Source organism: Centropristis striata, chromosome 13 (assembly GCF_030273125.1).
Source record: "Centropristis striata isolate RG_2023a ecotype Rhode Island chromosome 13, C.striata_1.0, whole genome shotgun sequence".
Taxonomy (NCBI): domain Eukaryota; kingdom Metazoa; phylum Chordata; class Actinopteri; order Perciformes; family Serranidae; genus Centropristis; species Centropristis striata.
Window position 1 is genome coordinate 24,647,154 of NC_081529.1, and position 15,493 is coordinate 24,662,646.

The 15,493-nt window shown below is 36.4% G+C and overlaps 2 protein-coding genes across 2 annotated transcripts; both read left to right on the forward strand.

Annotated features, from left to right (window-relative positions):
* Window positions 1-4,235: 4,235 nt before the first annotated feature.
* hsd17b1 (hydroxysteroid (17-beta) dehydrogenase 1) lies at window positions 4,236-8,038 on the forward strand. Its single transcript, XM_059348287.1, has 6 exons — window positions 4,236-4,392; window positions 4,609-4,770; window positions 4,847-5,026; window positions 5,189-5,282; window positions 5,359-5,542; window positions 7,074-8,038. The coding sequence occupies exons 1-6, from the start codon at window positions 4,296-4,298 to the stop codon at window positions 7,227-7,229; spliced, it is 873 nt and encodes a 290-aa protein (XP_059204270.1). The 5' UTR covers window positions 4,236-4,295; the 3' UTR covers window positions 7,230-8,038.
* A 3,059-nt stretch (window positions 8,039-11,097) lies between these two features.
* si:ch73-141c7.1 (coenzyme Q-binding protein COQ10 homolog, mitochondrial) lies at window positions 11,098-15,038 on the forward strand. Its single transcript, XM_059348202.1, has 5 exons — window positions 11,098-11,311; window positions 11,879-12,034; window positions 12,837-13,029; window positions 13,135-13,236; window positions 14,533-15,038. Exons 1-5 carry the CDS (start codon window positions 11,208-11,210, stop codon window positions 14,683-14,685), a joined length of 708 nt encoding a protein of 235 aa, XP_059204185.1. The 5' UTR covers window positions 11,098-11,207; the 3' UTR covers window positions 14,686-15,038.
* Window positions 15,039-15,493: the final 455 nt, after the last annotated feature.

Sequence of the window (15,493 nt, forward strand, 5' to 3'; positions counted from 1 at the left end):
CATTGGTATTTTTAATTGATATTGTAACAGTAAGTTCAAAAAGAAGTGTGAACAAGTTTGCATAAAAAATTAAACACATCGATTTCATAACAGATAAAAGTGACTTAGGCAGAATATGCCCTGACTAAGGCAATTTTTCTCTTACATATAAATAATGTAGTTTGGTTTGTATGTAGCCGCAAAAATGCCCAAGTCAAAGAGATGACTAAGGCAGAAAGTGATTTTGGACTCTACCAAGTGTTCTGATAGGCTGAGAACATAGGCAATAAGGCAGAAAGATGCAGCAGTGGTAGGAGAGTAAAGTTAGGCAGATATCACAATTTGGCCAAAAAATGACTTGGGCAATTATGCTATGAGGCTAACGATATCTGTGCACGTGGATGTAAGGTCTGTAAGGTCTTCGGATGTCTGTTTACTGTTGGGTCTGAGGGCCAAACTTGCCCAGGATGTGTTTTAAAGGCTTTTCCAGACCACTGTGTACCTCCACTCATCCTTTTCTTAGTAATTACTGGTCCACAGGGGGACTGCAGGCCACGTGTAGCAGCAGGCTGCCCAACTGCACTAGACCATAGACCATAAACAGCACAATGCTGTCAGGAGGGATTCACAGACAACTAATGGACGAGGTGAGGTGCAGCCCATACTTTCGAGTGTTGAATATGCATGGTCAACAGAGGGGAAAGAGAATAAGTTTGACTTTTTTTTTTTATTGCCATCTGTTTTTTTCACTCAAGTTAAAGCAATTTGTGCACAGTAGCAGTATAAATGTCCTTCATCACCTCTTCTACAGGAACAGCAACAATGCAACATGTACTCAAGCATATTGCAAGTGTGTGTATTCAGATTTCATGATCTCGAACAAGATATGTTTTTAACAAAAATAGCAAATGAATGCACACAGTGTTGTAGAATTAATTTGAAGATGTATTAAAATATCTGACATATAGCAGTTTAAATATGCAGCTAAAACTCTGTAGCATCTGAGGTCAAGCAGTTCAAGATTTTTAACAGTGCTTGGGAGTCGTAGATATTTGAAAGAGGTTCAAGGCCTGCTGTTATCTGTCCCACAGACTCTGGGACAGGGGCCAAGCTGATGCCATCTCAAGGGGAGGAACGCAACAAAATGGCAGGAAATTCCTACTTGGGTTTTCTCCCATCAGCAGAAGAAATTCTTTCAAATGAGGCTGCTGAAATGTAGCACAAAGATCCAAGTTGTTTTGACTGCCCAGAAACTCAGCTGAATCCGCATGGGACAAAAACAATTAGAATACTGACAGACAACAATAAAACACACAAGAGGACACTGAATAAAGTCAGATTTCATATCCCACAGTCTATATCTTCCAAAACCAGAACTATGTCCAGTGTTTCTTGACACCTTTATGTTCATAATAATTATTGACTTCACACAAGCTATGATAGATGGATGGTTTGTAACTGAGGATTCATCGCCACCTACTGAAAACTCCCTCACATGATGACACTCAGTAATCACAAAAACTATTTTCCAGTCACTGCTCAGACCCTGCACGATGGATTACTTACCTACTCAATAACACACACACTTTTGGAGCTTGGCTTTTGTTAGAATTTAAAATGTGCCAAGTTTCCCCTTAGTTTCCTCTCAGTGCAACCACCGTTTATTTGCAGACATGCAATACCAAAATCCAGTGATAATAGATGACAAAACTTAATGACATCAATTTTGACATTGAAAAGTGTCTTAGTGAAGCACTTGAGTCTATTAAAAGCATGAAAGTTATTTCTTAATCTCGGGAACAAAATGAGTGAGAAAAGTAATCTCAACTCAGAAGTCCATGAACTAGCTTTTTTAGCTGTTTCATCAGCTGAATAATACTACAAGATGTGCTTAAAAGCTCAGGATATTAGCATTTTGAATTGAGTTAGCTTCCATTTAAAGGCATCAGCGCAAGTCAATTCTACATTAGACATGCCTGAAATGGGAGTTTCCCCTCAACACAAGCTTGGGAAAGGATCCAAAATAAGAGACCTTATTAGAACAACAGTTCGCAATTTCCCTCCTCGATCCTTGAACTGAAAACCATTGTGCTTCTGTATTGCTATTAAAAGCCTCATTGTCTTAATGTAGTCCATGAAGCAGCCCAAATTCAGTGTGACTGATATAATGATGTTTTGCTGCCACCTGGTGCTCATTCTAGTGGTGCAATTTATAGGATAAACAGAATGCATGGTGTGATTATACTCAAAAGCTAATTTCATTACTATAAATAAGGAAAGTCCAGTTTAGGGCCATGCAGAGAAATTTAGAGGAGCAGGTGATCAAGGTTAAAATAAAAAAGGACACATGGAACAATATTTTAAACTTTCCAAAAATGACAAACTCTTGCTTTAAGGTAAGACTACTTGCAGTGCTGGAAAATAACTAAGTACATTTAATCTGAGTGGGTCCATTCTTCATGACAAGTACTTTTACTTTTGATGCTGATATTTTTCTGCTTTTATTTAAACAGGTTTCTAACTTTTACTTGTAGTGGAGTAATTTCACAGTGTGGTATTATTATTTTTACTGAAGTAAGGGATCTGAATACTTTTTCCACCACTGACTATCTGTAGTTCTTGTTTGTGTTTATAACTGTTATTATTGTAAAAAACATTGATAATCTCCAATTCAAGTCATATCAAGAAACTAAAGTTAACAGTTAACCACATGAATATTTTGGCCTAAAAAGCATTTATTTACCTCCACTCCATAGCAGCACATCCTGTTTGTTACTCTGCCTGATTGTTGCATCAAAGATGCAGTTTGCCAAATATGGGCTAACTCAAAATGTTAGTACCCATGCAAGGTAACACTTTACCTCCCTGCACTACATCAATAGACTCTAAACTCAACTCAGTTAGACGGGCTCTGGTAAAAAGTGAATTAGTCAATTACTGCTTTAAATGATACCACAAACATCAAAAACCTGATCTCAGAAGTTAAGTTAACAGTGAATACAATGCACAAAATACAGACACATGACTTCATATGTTATCTTCTTAGCATGCAAACATATATACAGTACTACAAAGTTCAGAGGTACAGGTCAGTACCGAATACTGAAAATATTCAACACAAAAAACAGATTAAACTTGTATCCACATCAAAAAGTTTAAATTGCAGCTAATTAAGTTTGAAGTTTGAAGTTTTTTTATTTTGCACAAATAAGACAAAAGACAAGGATAAAGAGATAACAACAAAATGAAAGTGCAAGGTAGCGGCAAGAAACCCAAAAGGGCTTATACAGGGCCTCTACCTATATTAAACTTCACAAGTTAAATTAAAACAAGTAGCTATCACACAAAAAATAAAATAAAAATGAAGCAAATTATAACAATATTAAAAGTAAAATAAAAACAAAAGTGTAGAAATGTATGTGTGTGTATGCGTGTGTGCGCATGCATGCTGTGCATGAGCATGTGTAATGACTCATTATACAACACAATTTAACTTTAAATAAAGAGATTCCTCAAAGCTACTAGCAGAAACCAACCAACAGGTGGCTGAACAACCACAAAATGCAAAAAGGAATAAAATGCTAAAGGTTCAAAGTTGTGTAACAAGTGTAACATCAGCAGTAACACAACAGCTTTACTGTACAAACCAAGTGCAGCATATAACATGACCTCCATGACATGCAGGTGAGCTGTCAATATTGAGTAATGGCGCTGTAGTTGTCAATTCATTGTATAGTTGCCTATAAAATGACAATAAAGGCTATTTGATTTGATTTGATTTGATTTAAATAAAACAAGATAAATGATTACACAAAACTCACCATTTAAAAGTGTGTGCCTGCGTCCTACCTCACATGATGACCTTTCACCTGCCGCAGGTAATCATGTGATGTAATTTCAAGATCATTACACAAATCTGAATTTGCAAAATCACCCCCGTTTAAAAGTTTTTCTACTATATAGAAATATATTAATTTTAGTTGTCTGACTGTATACCATTATAACCCTTTAGAAAAATAGAATATATATAACTAAATTGTTAATAATTGTCAAATGTTGTTGTTAAGTGCCACTGGCAGTCCTTAACAAAAGTGTCTCAATGGTCAAAATAAACTATCCATAAACTTTCCTTACAAGGATATGTGAAAAAAATTGAGGACACCAGGTGGCCGATAACATGAAAATGTTTAGGATTAACTGGCCTTGTGATAGAAAAATATGTGAAAACACAGACAAAGAGGTTTCACATGCCTCTATCTTACCCTCTTTGCTCCTGCTGCTCTCTGTGGAAGCAGACAGTTTGTGAAGCGGGCTCCATGGACAAGAAGGTGGTGCTGATCACAGGCTGCTCCTCGGGGATCGGCCTCAGCCTGGCTGTCCGGCTGGCCTCTGACCCCGGAAAAACATTCAAAGGTAACCACCATTGCTGTCTTTTGTTTTAATCCTCAAGTGCTTAAGTGTGTTCTTAGAGTGAGTTTGCACTAGGTCAGTTATTATGGATGTTAAGAACCTTCTAATCAGATAGTATTGAAGCTTCTGCAACATATAAGTGATTTGTGACAGCAAAACATTTAAAAGCTTTGTGTGAACTGTATCAAGACATGCCACTAAGTGCTGCTTTCTGTTTAGTGTATGCCACGATGAGAAACCTGGCCAAGAAAGAGCGTCTTTTAGAGTGTGTGAAAAGTCTGCACAAGGACACCCTGGATATACTCCAAATGGACGTGACCGACCGGCAGTCCATCCGGGATGCAAGAGACAGAGTTGTGGAGAAACGAGTGGACATTCTGGGTATGCTCTAGTGTCAGTGTGTTTTCATCAAGATTTAATCTTTGTGTTTTAACAGGCTTTTTCTCACTAATCACAGTGTGCAATGCTGGTGTGGGTTTGATGGGGCCACTCGAGGTGCAGTCCTTGGACTCGATGAGGCAGATTCTGGAGGTCAACCTCCTCGGTACCATCCAGACCATCCAGGCTTTCCTGCCGGAGATGAAGGCTCAGAGCCAGGGCCGGATTCTGGTCACTGGGAGCACTGGAGGGCTTCACGGTGAGACGAGCACATGTTTGAGGAATGCCAAAAGTGTTCCACATGTGCAGTTTTTCTTACGATTTGACGGAAATCACAAGAACAAATTGGAGGAGTGGATGCTTGCTGCCGTGCATGAAATTGCCAAAACACCCAAACTTTGTGCTTCATGCTCTCTTACAGGTCTTCCCTTTAATGAGGTGTACTGTGCCAGTAAGTTTGCAATCGAGGGAGCATGTGAGAGTTTGGCTGTCCTCCTGCAACACTTCAATATCCAGTAAGTTTTAATATCTTCCTGCATCTTGTCCCCTTATCTTAAAGGCTGTAAATGTTAATTATGCTTCACCCTGCAGTGTGAGTCTCATTGAGTGTGGTCCGGTCAACACTGACTTCCTGGTCAACCTGCAGAAGGCGGAGCTTGGGGACACGTCTCTCCAAGAGGTCGACGCTCTCACAGTCAACCTCTATGAAAAGTACCTGCAGCACTGTGGCTCAGTTTTCCAAAACGCAGCACAGGACACTGAGGACATTGTAAAGGTATAAGATCAACAAAATGCACGAATAAAAATAGCAATAAAAAGATCCATAAAAAAAGACAAAATATAAACACAGCTATAGTAAGTACATACGGTGCTCATGTCTCAAGTTTCTTGTTGGCATAATAGTATATCTGTATCTGAAAAAAAAACAGGTATTTATTATTTTTAATGATGTCAGTTTTTTTTAGTAAATAAATAAATCAGTAATAAAGTTAATTATGAAGCATTTTATCTAGCAGTAGCACTTAGTTACAGTTTATTTGGGAAAAAATAAAAATAATGGGAAAAACACTTTATCATGCTGGAGGTGGGTCCGCTTTGTGCATGACTTTGAACCTCTCCTTTAAAATAATATGCACACTTCCACACTTCCAATTTATTAATGCACAGCATGTTTGTTAAGTTACTTTACTTAAGTACAAATAATAACTTACAAATTTGTTTAACAGCTACTAATTACTTTGCAGTTTCGGATTTTACGTACAGAATCTATGATGAGCTTATGAAATATGATGCACAGTTATAGATTGCACATTAACTATAATTATCATCCAAATGTATAATTATATAACAGAGAGAACTTTTAAAGTGCATTTTTCTGCTTATACTAATGTACTTTTATTTTCACATGATGTTCAGCTGAAGTAACATCTGCATCATACTTTCATTCATAATTATGTATTAACCCACAAGAACCCATGGTGACGCCCGTGTAACAAACACTTTAAATCTTCTAGAATCTCCCATATTCAGCTTTATGTTTCACCTTAACTCATTAAATCCCTAAGTGACACATACTCAACACCCTGGTGTGGTGGTCATGTGACTGTGACAAGAAGTGACTTCTCCAAAATATGTGTGTGACTGGGAACAGAAATGTGAAAAAGTAGCTAATTTCAAAAAGCTTATTTTTTTGTTACGAGGCTTAATTTAAACCCATTTAAAAATTCTAATCAGTTATTAGGGAACTGAACAAATGAAAGTCACATTTTTGATATATGTTATGGAGATGCAAAGAAAAAGGCAAATGGTTATTTGTTTTTATTTATTATTGATTTATTCTTATTTTGTTACTAAAAAACAAATCTGAAAAATAATTTGTTGTTAAACAGCACTATTAATGTCACAATTTTGATAAATGTGGAGATGCAAAAAAAAGGCAAATTTGTGTTTCTGTAAGCAGAAAATTTGTCTAGTTTTTTAAATTTATAATAAAAAATATTGAGGATATAAATAATATAATATATATAAACGCCAAATGTCACACCACATATCTTTTTTACATTTACATTTAGGGGTAGATTTAAAAAAAAAAAAAAAAAACCCATCATAAATGTGTTTTATGTGGTCCACTTGGTCTGTGGTAGATCCCCCATAATTTTCCTTTAAGGATTACTGGTTCTGGGTTCTTATGGGTTAAGTTGCTTTTACTTCATCCGGAAACTGGCATACTGTAGGTTGAGTTTATCACAGCAAATTGACCTCTACATCTAACCGCATTGGGGCGTGTTGGTTTGTTTGTCTTGAAGGTATTTCTGGAAGCCATCAGGTCACCCAGCCCTGCATTCAGATATTTCACCAGCGGCGATGTGCCACCTCTCACCAAACTGAAGGTCAAAGAGCCAGACGGCTCGCAGTACATCAGCGCTTTGAGCAAACTCATATTCCCAGCTGAGGAACAATAATGCTGCCTTTATTTCAGTCAAGCTACAACATGCTTTTGTCTTTCTTTATATGCACAGGTTAATATCAGTTTTGATTCCAAGAACTGTGACTCACTTTGGTTACTTAACTGAAAAGGGCAGTGAGTTCAAAGTTTTGTGAGTTCACAGGATGCAGCGACTCCATGCTTCTATTTTTGTCACTTATCAAAAGTTACATAAATTACAACAATAAAAATACATAAATATAAAAAAGACCATTTTTATGGTTGGTTGAGAAATATTTCTCTGGGGTTTTTAGTGACACAGCATGCAGGTTTCGCATTCCTGGTGTTTGATAGTGCTCTAACCACTCGCTCGGCATATTTTCACAGGGCTTGGCGTGCTTACTGACAAGATCTTACCACATTGTTGAAGGCAGAACACTCCGGGAAGTCTTGTATGATTTTTTTGATTTGCTATTTTACGAGAAGAGAAAATACTTCCTCGTTACAAAGCATGACATTTAAAATAAGTTATGAGTTTCTTCACTGGCGGTGAAAGAGAAAATGTGCAAGATTTTTTGTCTATAGCCTAAATTATTTTCTTTGTTGTATTTCTTTTCTAGTGTCGCTAAACTGCTTGCCTTAAAATTCCCCTTGAGGGATAAATGAATAAAATATTTGAATTGAATTGAAATGTTGCCATGATTGCTATAAAAACAGAGGTAAAGTGTCATGATGAGTATAAGGAAGAAAATAAACAGTGCTCAAATCCAGCATTTTTCCCATAATGTAAATTGGCCTGTTCATTGAAATGTCAGATTAATAATCAGGAAATATGGTACAAAAAAAGAAAAGAAAGAACAGAAATATAAACGGAAATATTCTTTCACCTGGAGGTGGATGCTCTTTTTGTCCTCTGGTACTCTGTACATATTGCCCTAAGAAAAACACAAACAGGTGGTGTAATACTGTTTATTCTAGGGTGGTTCTGTTTTTAGATGTGGCTTTTTAATCCTTAGAATCTAAAAAAAAAAAGATAGTTTGCACACTTTACATATGTTGGATGAATATAAATCTCAACAGTTACCTGTCACAGTTAATGTCACAGCGGTCTGCCTGATTTAGAGTCATTATTATTGGTTAAAATGAAGGTGGTGAAGGTTTTGTGGTATACTAATATGTTTTAGTTTGTCATTATTTTTCTCATTTCTTTAGACCACTTATATGTCATACTTTGTGTGACATATAAACAGTTAAGTTCTTTGGCTGGTTGAATGAAGGCCTGTCAATGATTAATACATCTGATAAGAGCATGTGAACTGAAAACGTATATTCTGTGACATCTTCACAAACCAGTGACATCAATGCAGTGACGTTATGAACCCGTAGTAGTCCTGACACAACATACTGCACAAACAGACAAAAAAAGGAATTTAGTTCTAATCTAAAAGAAGACATTTAAAATCTGTATACATAAAAAAAAACACGTATGAAATGTCTTTCTAAGGAAGGAAGTTTTTAGTCTCTTCAATCACTGAACTGTATAAAGGCTGAACAAGGGCCAGCTGGAACAGCAACCATCCTCTGTGTAACGTTTTGGATCCAGCTGGGACTGTTAAGCCCATGAGAATGTTCGCTTATAACCTGAGACGGGTTAGCCTGTCTGTGCGTCTATGTGTTACGTTTCCGACCTTTCTTTGATAGGATTGACTCAGGGTGGTTCTTAAATCCGTCCCTGATCAAGTGCCCTAATTCCAGTCTGAAGATCCTGAAATGGATCCTGTACTACCAGTTCTGGCTTTAATACTGCAGCACCCAGAGGTGTCAGCCTCTTCAGAGCCTGCAGTATCAGGCAGAATACAATGAGAGTAAATTTAGTTTGCTATGCTGCTGGCATTACAAGTCTGCTTCAAGCTCAGTTCATTTAAATGTAGATGATGACTTTTTTTCCCCTGAAGCACCAAAGTCCAGGTGAATCATGCACACTGCATGTGATTGCTTGTTCACCAGTCCAGCCAGACACATTATCATTTAGACTTTGGCTTGCTCATAGAAACCTCTCAAAATCCTGTGAACTCAGCTGTTAATTATTTCAGTGAGTTGTAGTATGAGCCACATCTGCTTACAGCAAGCAACAAATCTGTATTTCCTTATTTTCTTTTGGGTGAAAATATCAATTATGATGCATCATCTATATTTTTCATTTTCAATTTGCTTGATAAATTGAATCAATATTTGTTTAATATTCTTGTTTGTATTTTTGTTTTTATAGTTTATTATTAAATAAACATAAAATGCTAAACAGAATTATATTAACAATAAAAAAAAGTGCAAAATGAATAATTAAAAATCAATAAAATGTAATAATAAAAAGAAAACTAATATTTTATAAATTATTTTTGACATATATTCATTTGATTTTATCTTCAAATTGATGAGCTTTCGTTTTTTGTAAACATTCTCTTTTTTTCATTTAACAATTGGCCCCATCTTTTTGGGAATTGAGGTTGTACTATAACATAACATATCAAATGTGTGCAATATAATATGAGCAACAACTTACGAAATGTTTTACAAAATAAAATCAGAAAAATGTATGGACCTGTGTATTGCAGTACTCAGTGGCTGCTGCTACCCCTATGTCAAATAAAAAATAAAATGATCAATTTATTACAATGAAAGACAGAACAATTCTTTACCTATTTTTTGTTCAAACAATATCTCATTGTACACCATAGACTGTTGTACACAAAAGTAACCCAGAATGTGTACATTGTATATTAATTTAATTGTGCGATAAAAGCTTGTGTGTATATATATAAAAAAGATGATTCTCAACTTTCAAAATAAAATAAAAAAGTAATTGTGCACAAAAATGAGAAATGTCATTGTCGTACAAAAATAATAGTTATTGTTGGTAAGTCTCATTGTTTCAATTAATGAATTTGTATCTTACCAATATACTTATATATATATATATATATATATATATATAAAATCAGCTAAAATAAAGGTTCACAAAGGTTGCCCTTTCTTAGACCATTAACCCTCTGGAGTCCACAAAAGCGCCGGAGCATAACTTCTTCATGACGTCATGATGTAAAAACGAAGCAGCATGGAGCCCTGCTTTCAGCTTTTCTCTAAAGTTTTGGCTTTTCCGAAAGTTTTCATGTCCAATTTAGTGCGTCAACTCTTTTACCGCAAAGGTTAAAATCACCACAACAAGTGTAAAATTATTTTACTTTTTTGCAGAGATTTTTCAAATTTTGCAGTGTACGTTTCAACATATTTAATGTAATTTGTGTTTACTGCTTTTTCTAGGATTTTGGGGTATTTTTTTGTTTTTTTGTAATTTTTTCAGTTTTGTGTTTTTTGTTATTTTTTGTGTTTTCCGTTTGTTTGTTTTTTTAATAATATTTTGTGTGTTTTTGTGTGTTTTTTTGTGTTTCAAAATGTTGATCCAGTAAGTCAAAATGACAAAAATAATAATCAGGTGAGGTTGTGCTGAAAAAGATAATACCAGTATGGCATGGTAATCATTATTTAAGTTGCATATGCAAGCAGAATGAAAAAGAGTAAAAAAAAACAACAACAACAAAATAGCCCCAAACTCCAATGGGTTAATATACATTTCAACCAGCTCCTGCATCTCAATTGATAAATACAATATAATTCAAATTATATTAAAATTTAAATTTAAATTTAAATAATACATTGTAAAAGAAAAAAAAAGTAAATCTTGTCAGTCATTTAAAACATACATATCACATGAATATATTTAATTGGCCCTTTTGTGCATTCAGGAATCCCCTGTAATTCATAACTTTTAAACTTCATCAGTCCTTCTCTCTGATTGGCTGCAGTTTCCCGTTACGTCACAGCTGTTCTTATCTGTTGAGTGAAGCGACTCATGAGACAGAACAAAGCCGGGTTGCTGCTGCTGTCGCTGGGCTGAAAACACCGACGTCTCCCTCCTGAAAAGCAGTGTGTTAGTTGAATTTTTTTAAATAAAGAAATCATGACCAACAAAACGACTCCTCTGCTCTTCAGGGCGCTGCTGGAGATGTCTGAAGCCCACTCCTCAAAGGCTGTGCGAGGAAACAGTAAAAGAGCCAACATCAGGTGAGTGATAATGGGACTTTCCCATAGAGATGCATACAGGTATCGAAATACTTAGGAAAGTTTTAATTGTGTTCGTTTATATTAGATTTTGTAAGTTACACGGTAATCGAAATGTGGTTACTGGTTGTCTACTTTTATTGTTTAACTTAATATTCTAGACTTCGTTTCCAGTGTATGGGAAGCGTGTAAACACTTGGCAATGAATCCTGCAGTCATGGGACTCTCTTGTCCTTTCTCCCTCTTGCGGTACTTTTGGCACTTGCATTCAATAAGCAAAAATAATAGTGAAAGTCAGCAGCAGCAGCAGCAGCAGGGGAATTCTGTTTTCAAAAAATATATATTTTTTAATAATTTGAATTCAAACAATGTAAATTTAATAATACATTTAATTTGTAAAGCACTTTTCATAAATAAATCTCAAAGTGCTTTACAATAGTTATACTGAGAGTAACCTGTTATTCTTTACTAAATGCACAGAAAAATGCTAATTGATCCATCACATAGACATATGCTTCTCCCACAAACGTATTAATGTGTTCCCATTTATGCATCACTTGTTCCTCTCAGATACTTGTGGGGCTCCTGTGGAGCCCTGGCAGTGAGAAGGGCCAGCCTGCCCCTTTGCCCCGCCATCCCCGTCAGCACGCCCAGCCGCAGCTTCATCAACCTGGCTGCTCCCATCAGCGCACGCAGGATGGAGTACACCGAGTGCCGGACATTAGGGTGAGTGACAAACAAACACCTGATCTACACTTGATAGGTTATATGGAGAGAATAAATAGAATAAATAGAGCTCAAACTGTCGGTTATTTGATTTTTTTGACAATCACAAACAAAAAGAGGAGGATTTGATTATTCTATGTGTATTGTATAGCAGTTTACTATGTTTATTTGCGTTTTGAAAGGTTAGTTGGAGAATCCAAGAATTTATCAATAAAAAATGATCAAAAAAATTAGATTAGCGTAGTAAATTAGCATTCCCTCAGCAAAAAAGCCACCGATTTTTACGATTGAATTTTGGATTGTTGCAGAAAATAAACTCTACAGCAAACAAACATTTATGATACTTAAAATATTTTGTTCAGAAAGATAATATTCACAACTTCTGCAGCTTTTGAAGCATAAATGCAATTTCCAGGAGTAAAAAGTTAACATAAGGCTATGCACAAACTGCACCACGGTTGCATGACTTTCACTGAACTCCCACTCAGCTAATGATGACGTTTTATGCCCGTTTTATGTCCTCTTAACCTTTCAGGAAGCTAACAAATAAACCTCATTGACTTTGACATGTAGGAAAAAAGTGCAAAATTGCTAATTTTTTTGTTTTCGGACTCATTTCTGCAGCACTCTGCACTCTATTAGCAGCCATCATTGAGAACATTATATAATCATTCAAATAAAAAGAAAAGTACTTAAGATTTAACTTAAATACTAAGCATTTCATAGAAATTGACACTGAAGGAATACATCCACATGTCTATAAACTAAACTTGGGATGTGCCTCTGTCTTTATGTGACTCAGGTTTACTCCAGAGCAGATGTACAGCGTGGTGGCCAGTGTAGATCAGTACCAGAACTTTGTTCCCTGGTGCAAGAAGTCTCGGGTCACGAAGGGACGTAATGGCGACGTCTTAGCGGACCTGGAAATAGGTTTCCCTCCCATCGTGGAGCGCTACACCTCTGAAGTCACTGTCGTCCCGAACCACCAAGTCAGGGTGAGTCAAGATAACAACCACTACAAATACACACTTCTTCTCTCGAACAACATACTTAACCAAGTGTATGCTCATTAAATAAAGGGAATTTTCCTTTTGAAACAGGCCGTGTGTACGGATGGATCCCTCTTCAGTCATCTTGAAACACTATGGAGGTTTGCCCCTGGAGCCAAAGCCCAACCAGGCTCCTGCAAAGTGGATTTCTATGTAAGTGTATAAGATTAAATTAATATCAAACTGTAAGAGTCATTATGAAATCACTGATTCTGATAAACTGACTAATAAAACTGAGATGGAATGGGATTTGAGAGATCATGCTTTAAGAAAGACTAATTTGCAGCCTCTGGTTCCTGTACTATTGTGAATGGATTACCGACTCAAAGGAAGTGTTGTGTAAAATCTCATTACGCTTTAAATTTAGTCCTGAGTACTACACTGGTGTTCCAGGAGGCCTTAAATAGCTGTCAGGGCAGGGAACAGTGTTAAGGACGTGCTGAGAAGCGGTTTGACCTCAATGTTGGCTTTGATTACCTCAGGGTCAGCCAGGAAGTAGGTGGATTTCAGTAGAACATGTTGAATAAGACTGATTAACAGAACGTTGTCAGAAACGTGGGATGTGGGTCTATATTCCGATAAAAACACGTTTGTAGGAGACCAATAAAGGGAGCTGAAATAAACAAATTCTTAGAGCATTTTAAGGGCTTTTCAACAACATCCTATTTTTTAGATAATTTCAAATAATGCATAATGTATGTTTGACATTTAAGGCATTGAGCACTGAGTAAAGTGCAGTTTTTGCTTATTTTTTCAGGAATAAGTAGCATCAATTACCTCCAAATGTCTTGTTTTCATTTTGTAACCTAGCCTTGGCCCATTTTTAAAGAATTTTTTTTTTTTTTTTTTTTTTAAAGGGAAGAAAGGGACCCTCCACACACATACAATTCTAATCTGCAATGGCTTTTTATTTTTTTTATTTTATCAAGGTACATTTATTTGTTTTTTGTGAGTGTTTCACAGGAACGTTCCACATTTTTGACATTTTAGGTGTGTAAACTGGCAACAAGTCAATTGGCAATTGACAAATCAACCCCTCAAAGTCTTGGTCTTGTCTTGGTCCGACTTAGTCTCAATAAAGATGGTCTTGACTACTCTCATCTTGCACAATCTTTTTTAACCACGCTATAGGCTATGAGATAGAAATACAAGAAAACCAGCAACCTAACTCATCTTCTGTAAGTGACTCAGCAAAATTAATCAGTCACAATAAGTGTCAAAATCAAAATGTGAAAAAAGGGATTGCAGTCTATGTGTTTTCCCAACCTTCAGTAAGGAGGAAATATTTTATAAATGGGTAAACCAGTGTTTCTTGTTTTGCACCATGTCAGACAAAGTATAAAAGGGGGAGGTTTCAATCAATTGACAATTGATAAATCAACCCCTCAAAGTCTTGGTCTTTTCTTGGTCGATAAAAACACGTTTGTACCTCTCCTGTGTCTCCTTCAGGTGTCATTTGAGTTCAGGTCCCTCTTGCACTCTCAGCTGGCCAGCGTGTTCTTCGACGAAGTGGTCAAACAGATGGTCAACGCCTTCGAGTCAAGAGCAGCTACGCTTTACAGGAACCAGCAGGAGGCGCCACTGAGGAGGCGGTCCACATGATTCGACGCCTTTGAGCTCCCTGTACATCCATTTTAACCTGCTATCAACACTTGTCTTAAATAGGAGGCTGGATCTTCTTTTTGCACTCACTCATATCTTCTACTTGAGTTGACTTGCACATTGAAAATACTTAACTATTTATTTATAAGTCACAAGCTAATTTATGGACTTTGTTGTACATATTTATTTACTTTAGGGATAGGAATGAATGCATTGTTTGAAATGATTTCTTTGTGAATTTGTGGGTTAAAGTACAGACCGCTGGAACATCTAAGAGTAGAGTATAGAGTTTTTTTCTCGTTCAGCACTTTTTTTTGTCAATGGGAATTAAAAAAAAATCTTATTTTGGTAAACCTTTTGTCTAAGAATCATTTATTGCATCAGTTTTTTAATGTAGTTTACTTTCTTGTTGATGATTTTGCAATGTACAGAGCCACAGTGACTGGGCAGGGGTTTCCAGTGTAGTGGATTCTTGATGCGCTTACTTCTTGTTATGTTTGGTCGAGAGTATGAGGCTAAAAAACCTCCTTCCAGGAAAAGTTGCACAAGCACAGTACCAATGACCTGAGGCTACAGTCAATACTTCCCTCCCACTCGGCTATTCATCTTTTCAGAACAACAAGCTTTACTCAGTAGGTGATGATCTGTTTTCACATGGAGAAATTTGTAAAAGGACACTTTGTGCTGATATTACAAATGACTCATGACCATTTTAAAATAAAATAGTACAGGCTGAAAGTTCACTCACTTTTGCACCAATTGCGCCTGGTTTACTTTATATTACATAACAGGCAGGTAAATAATGTCT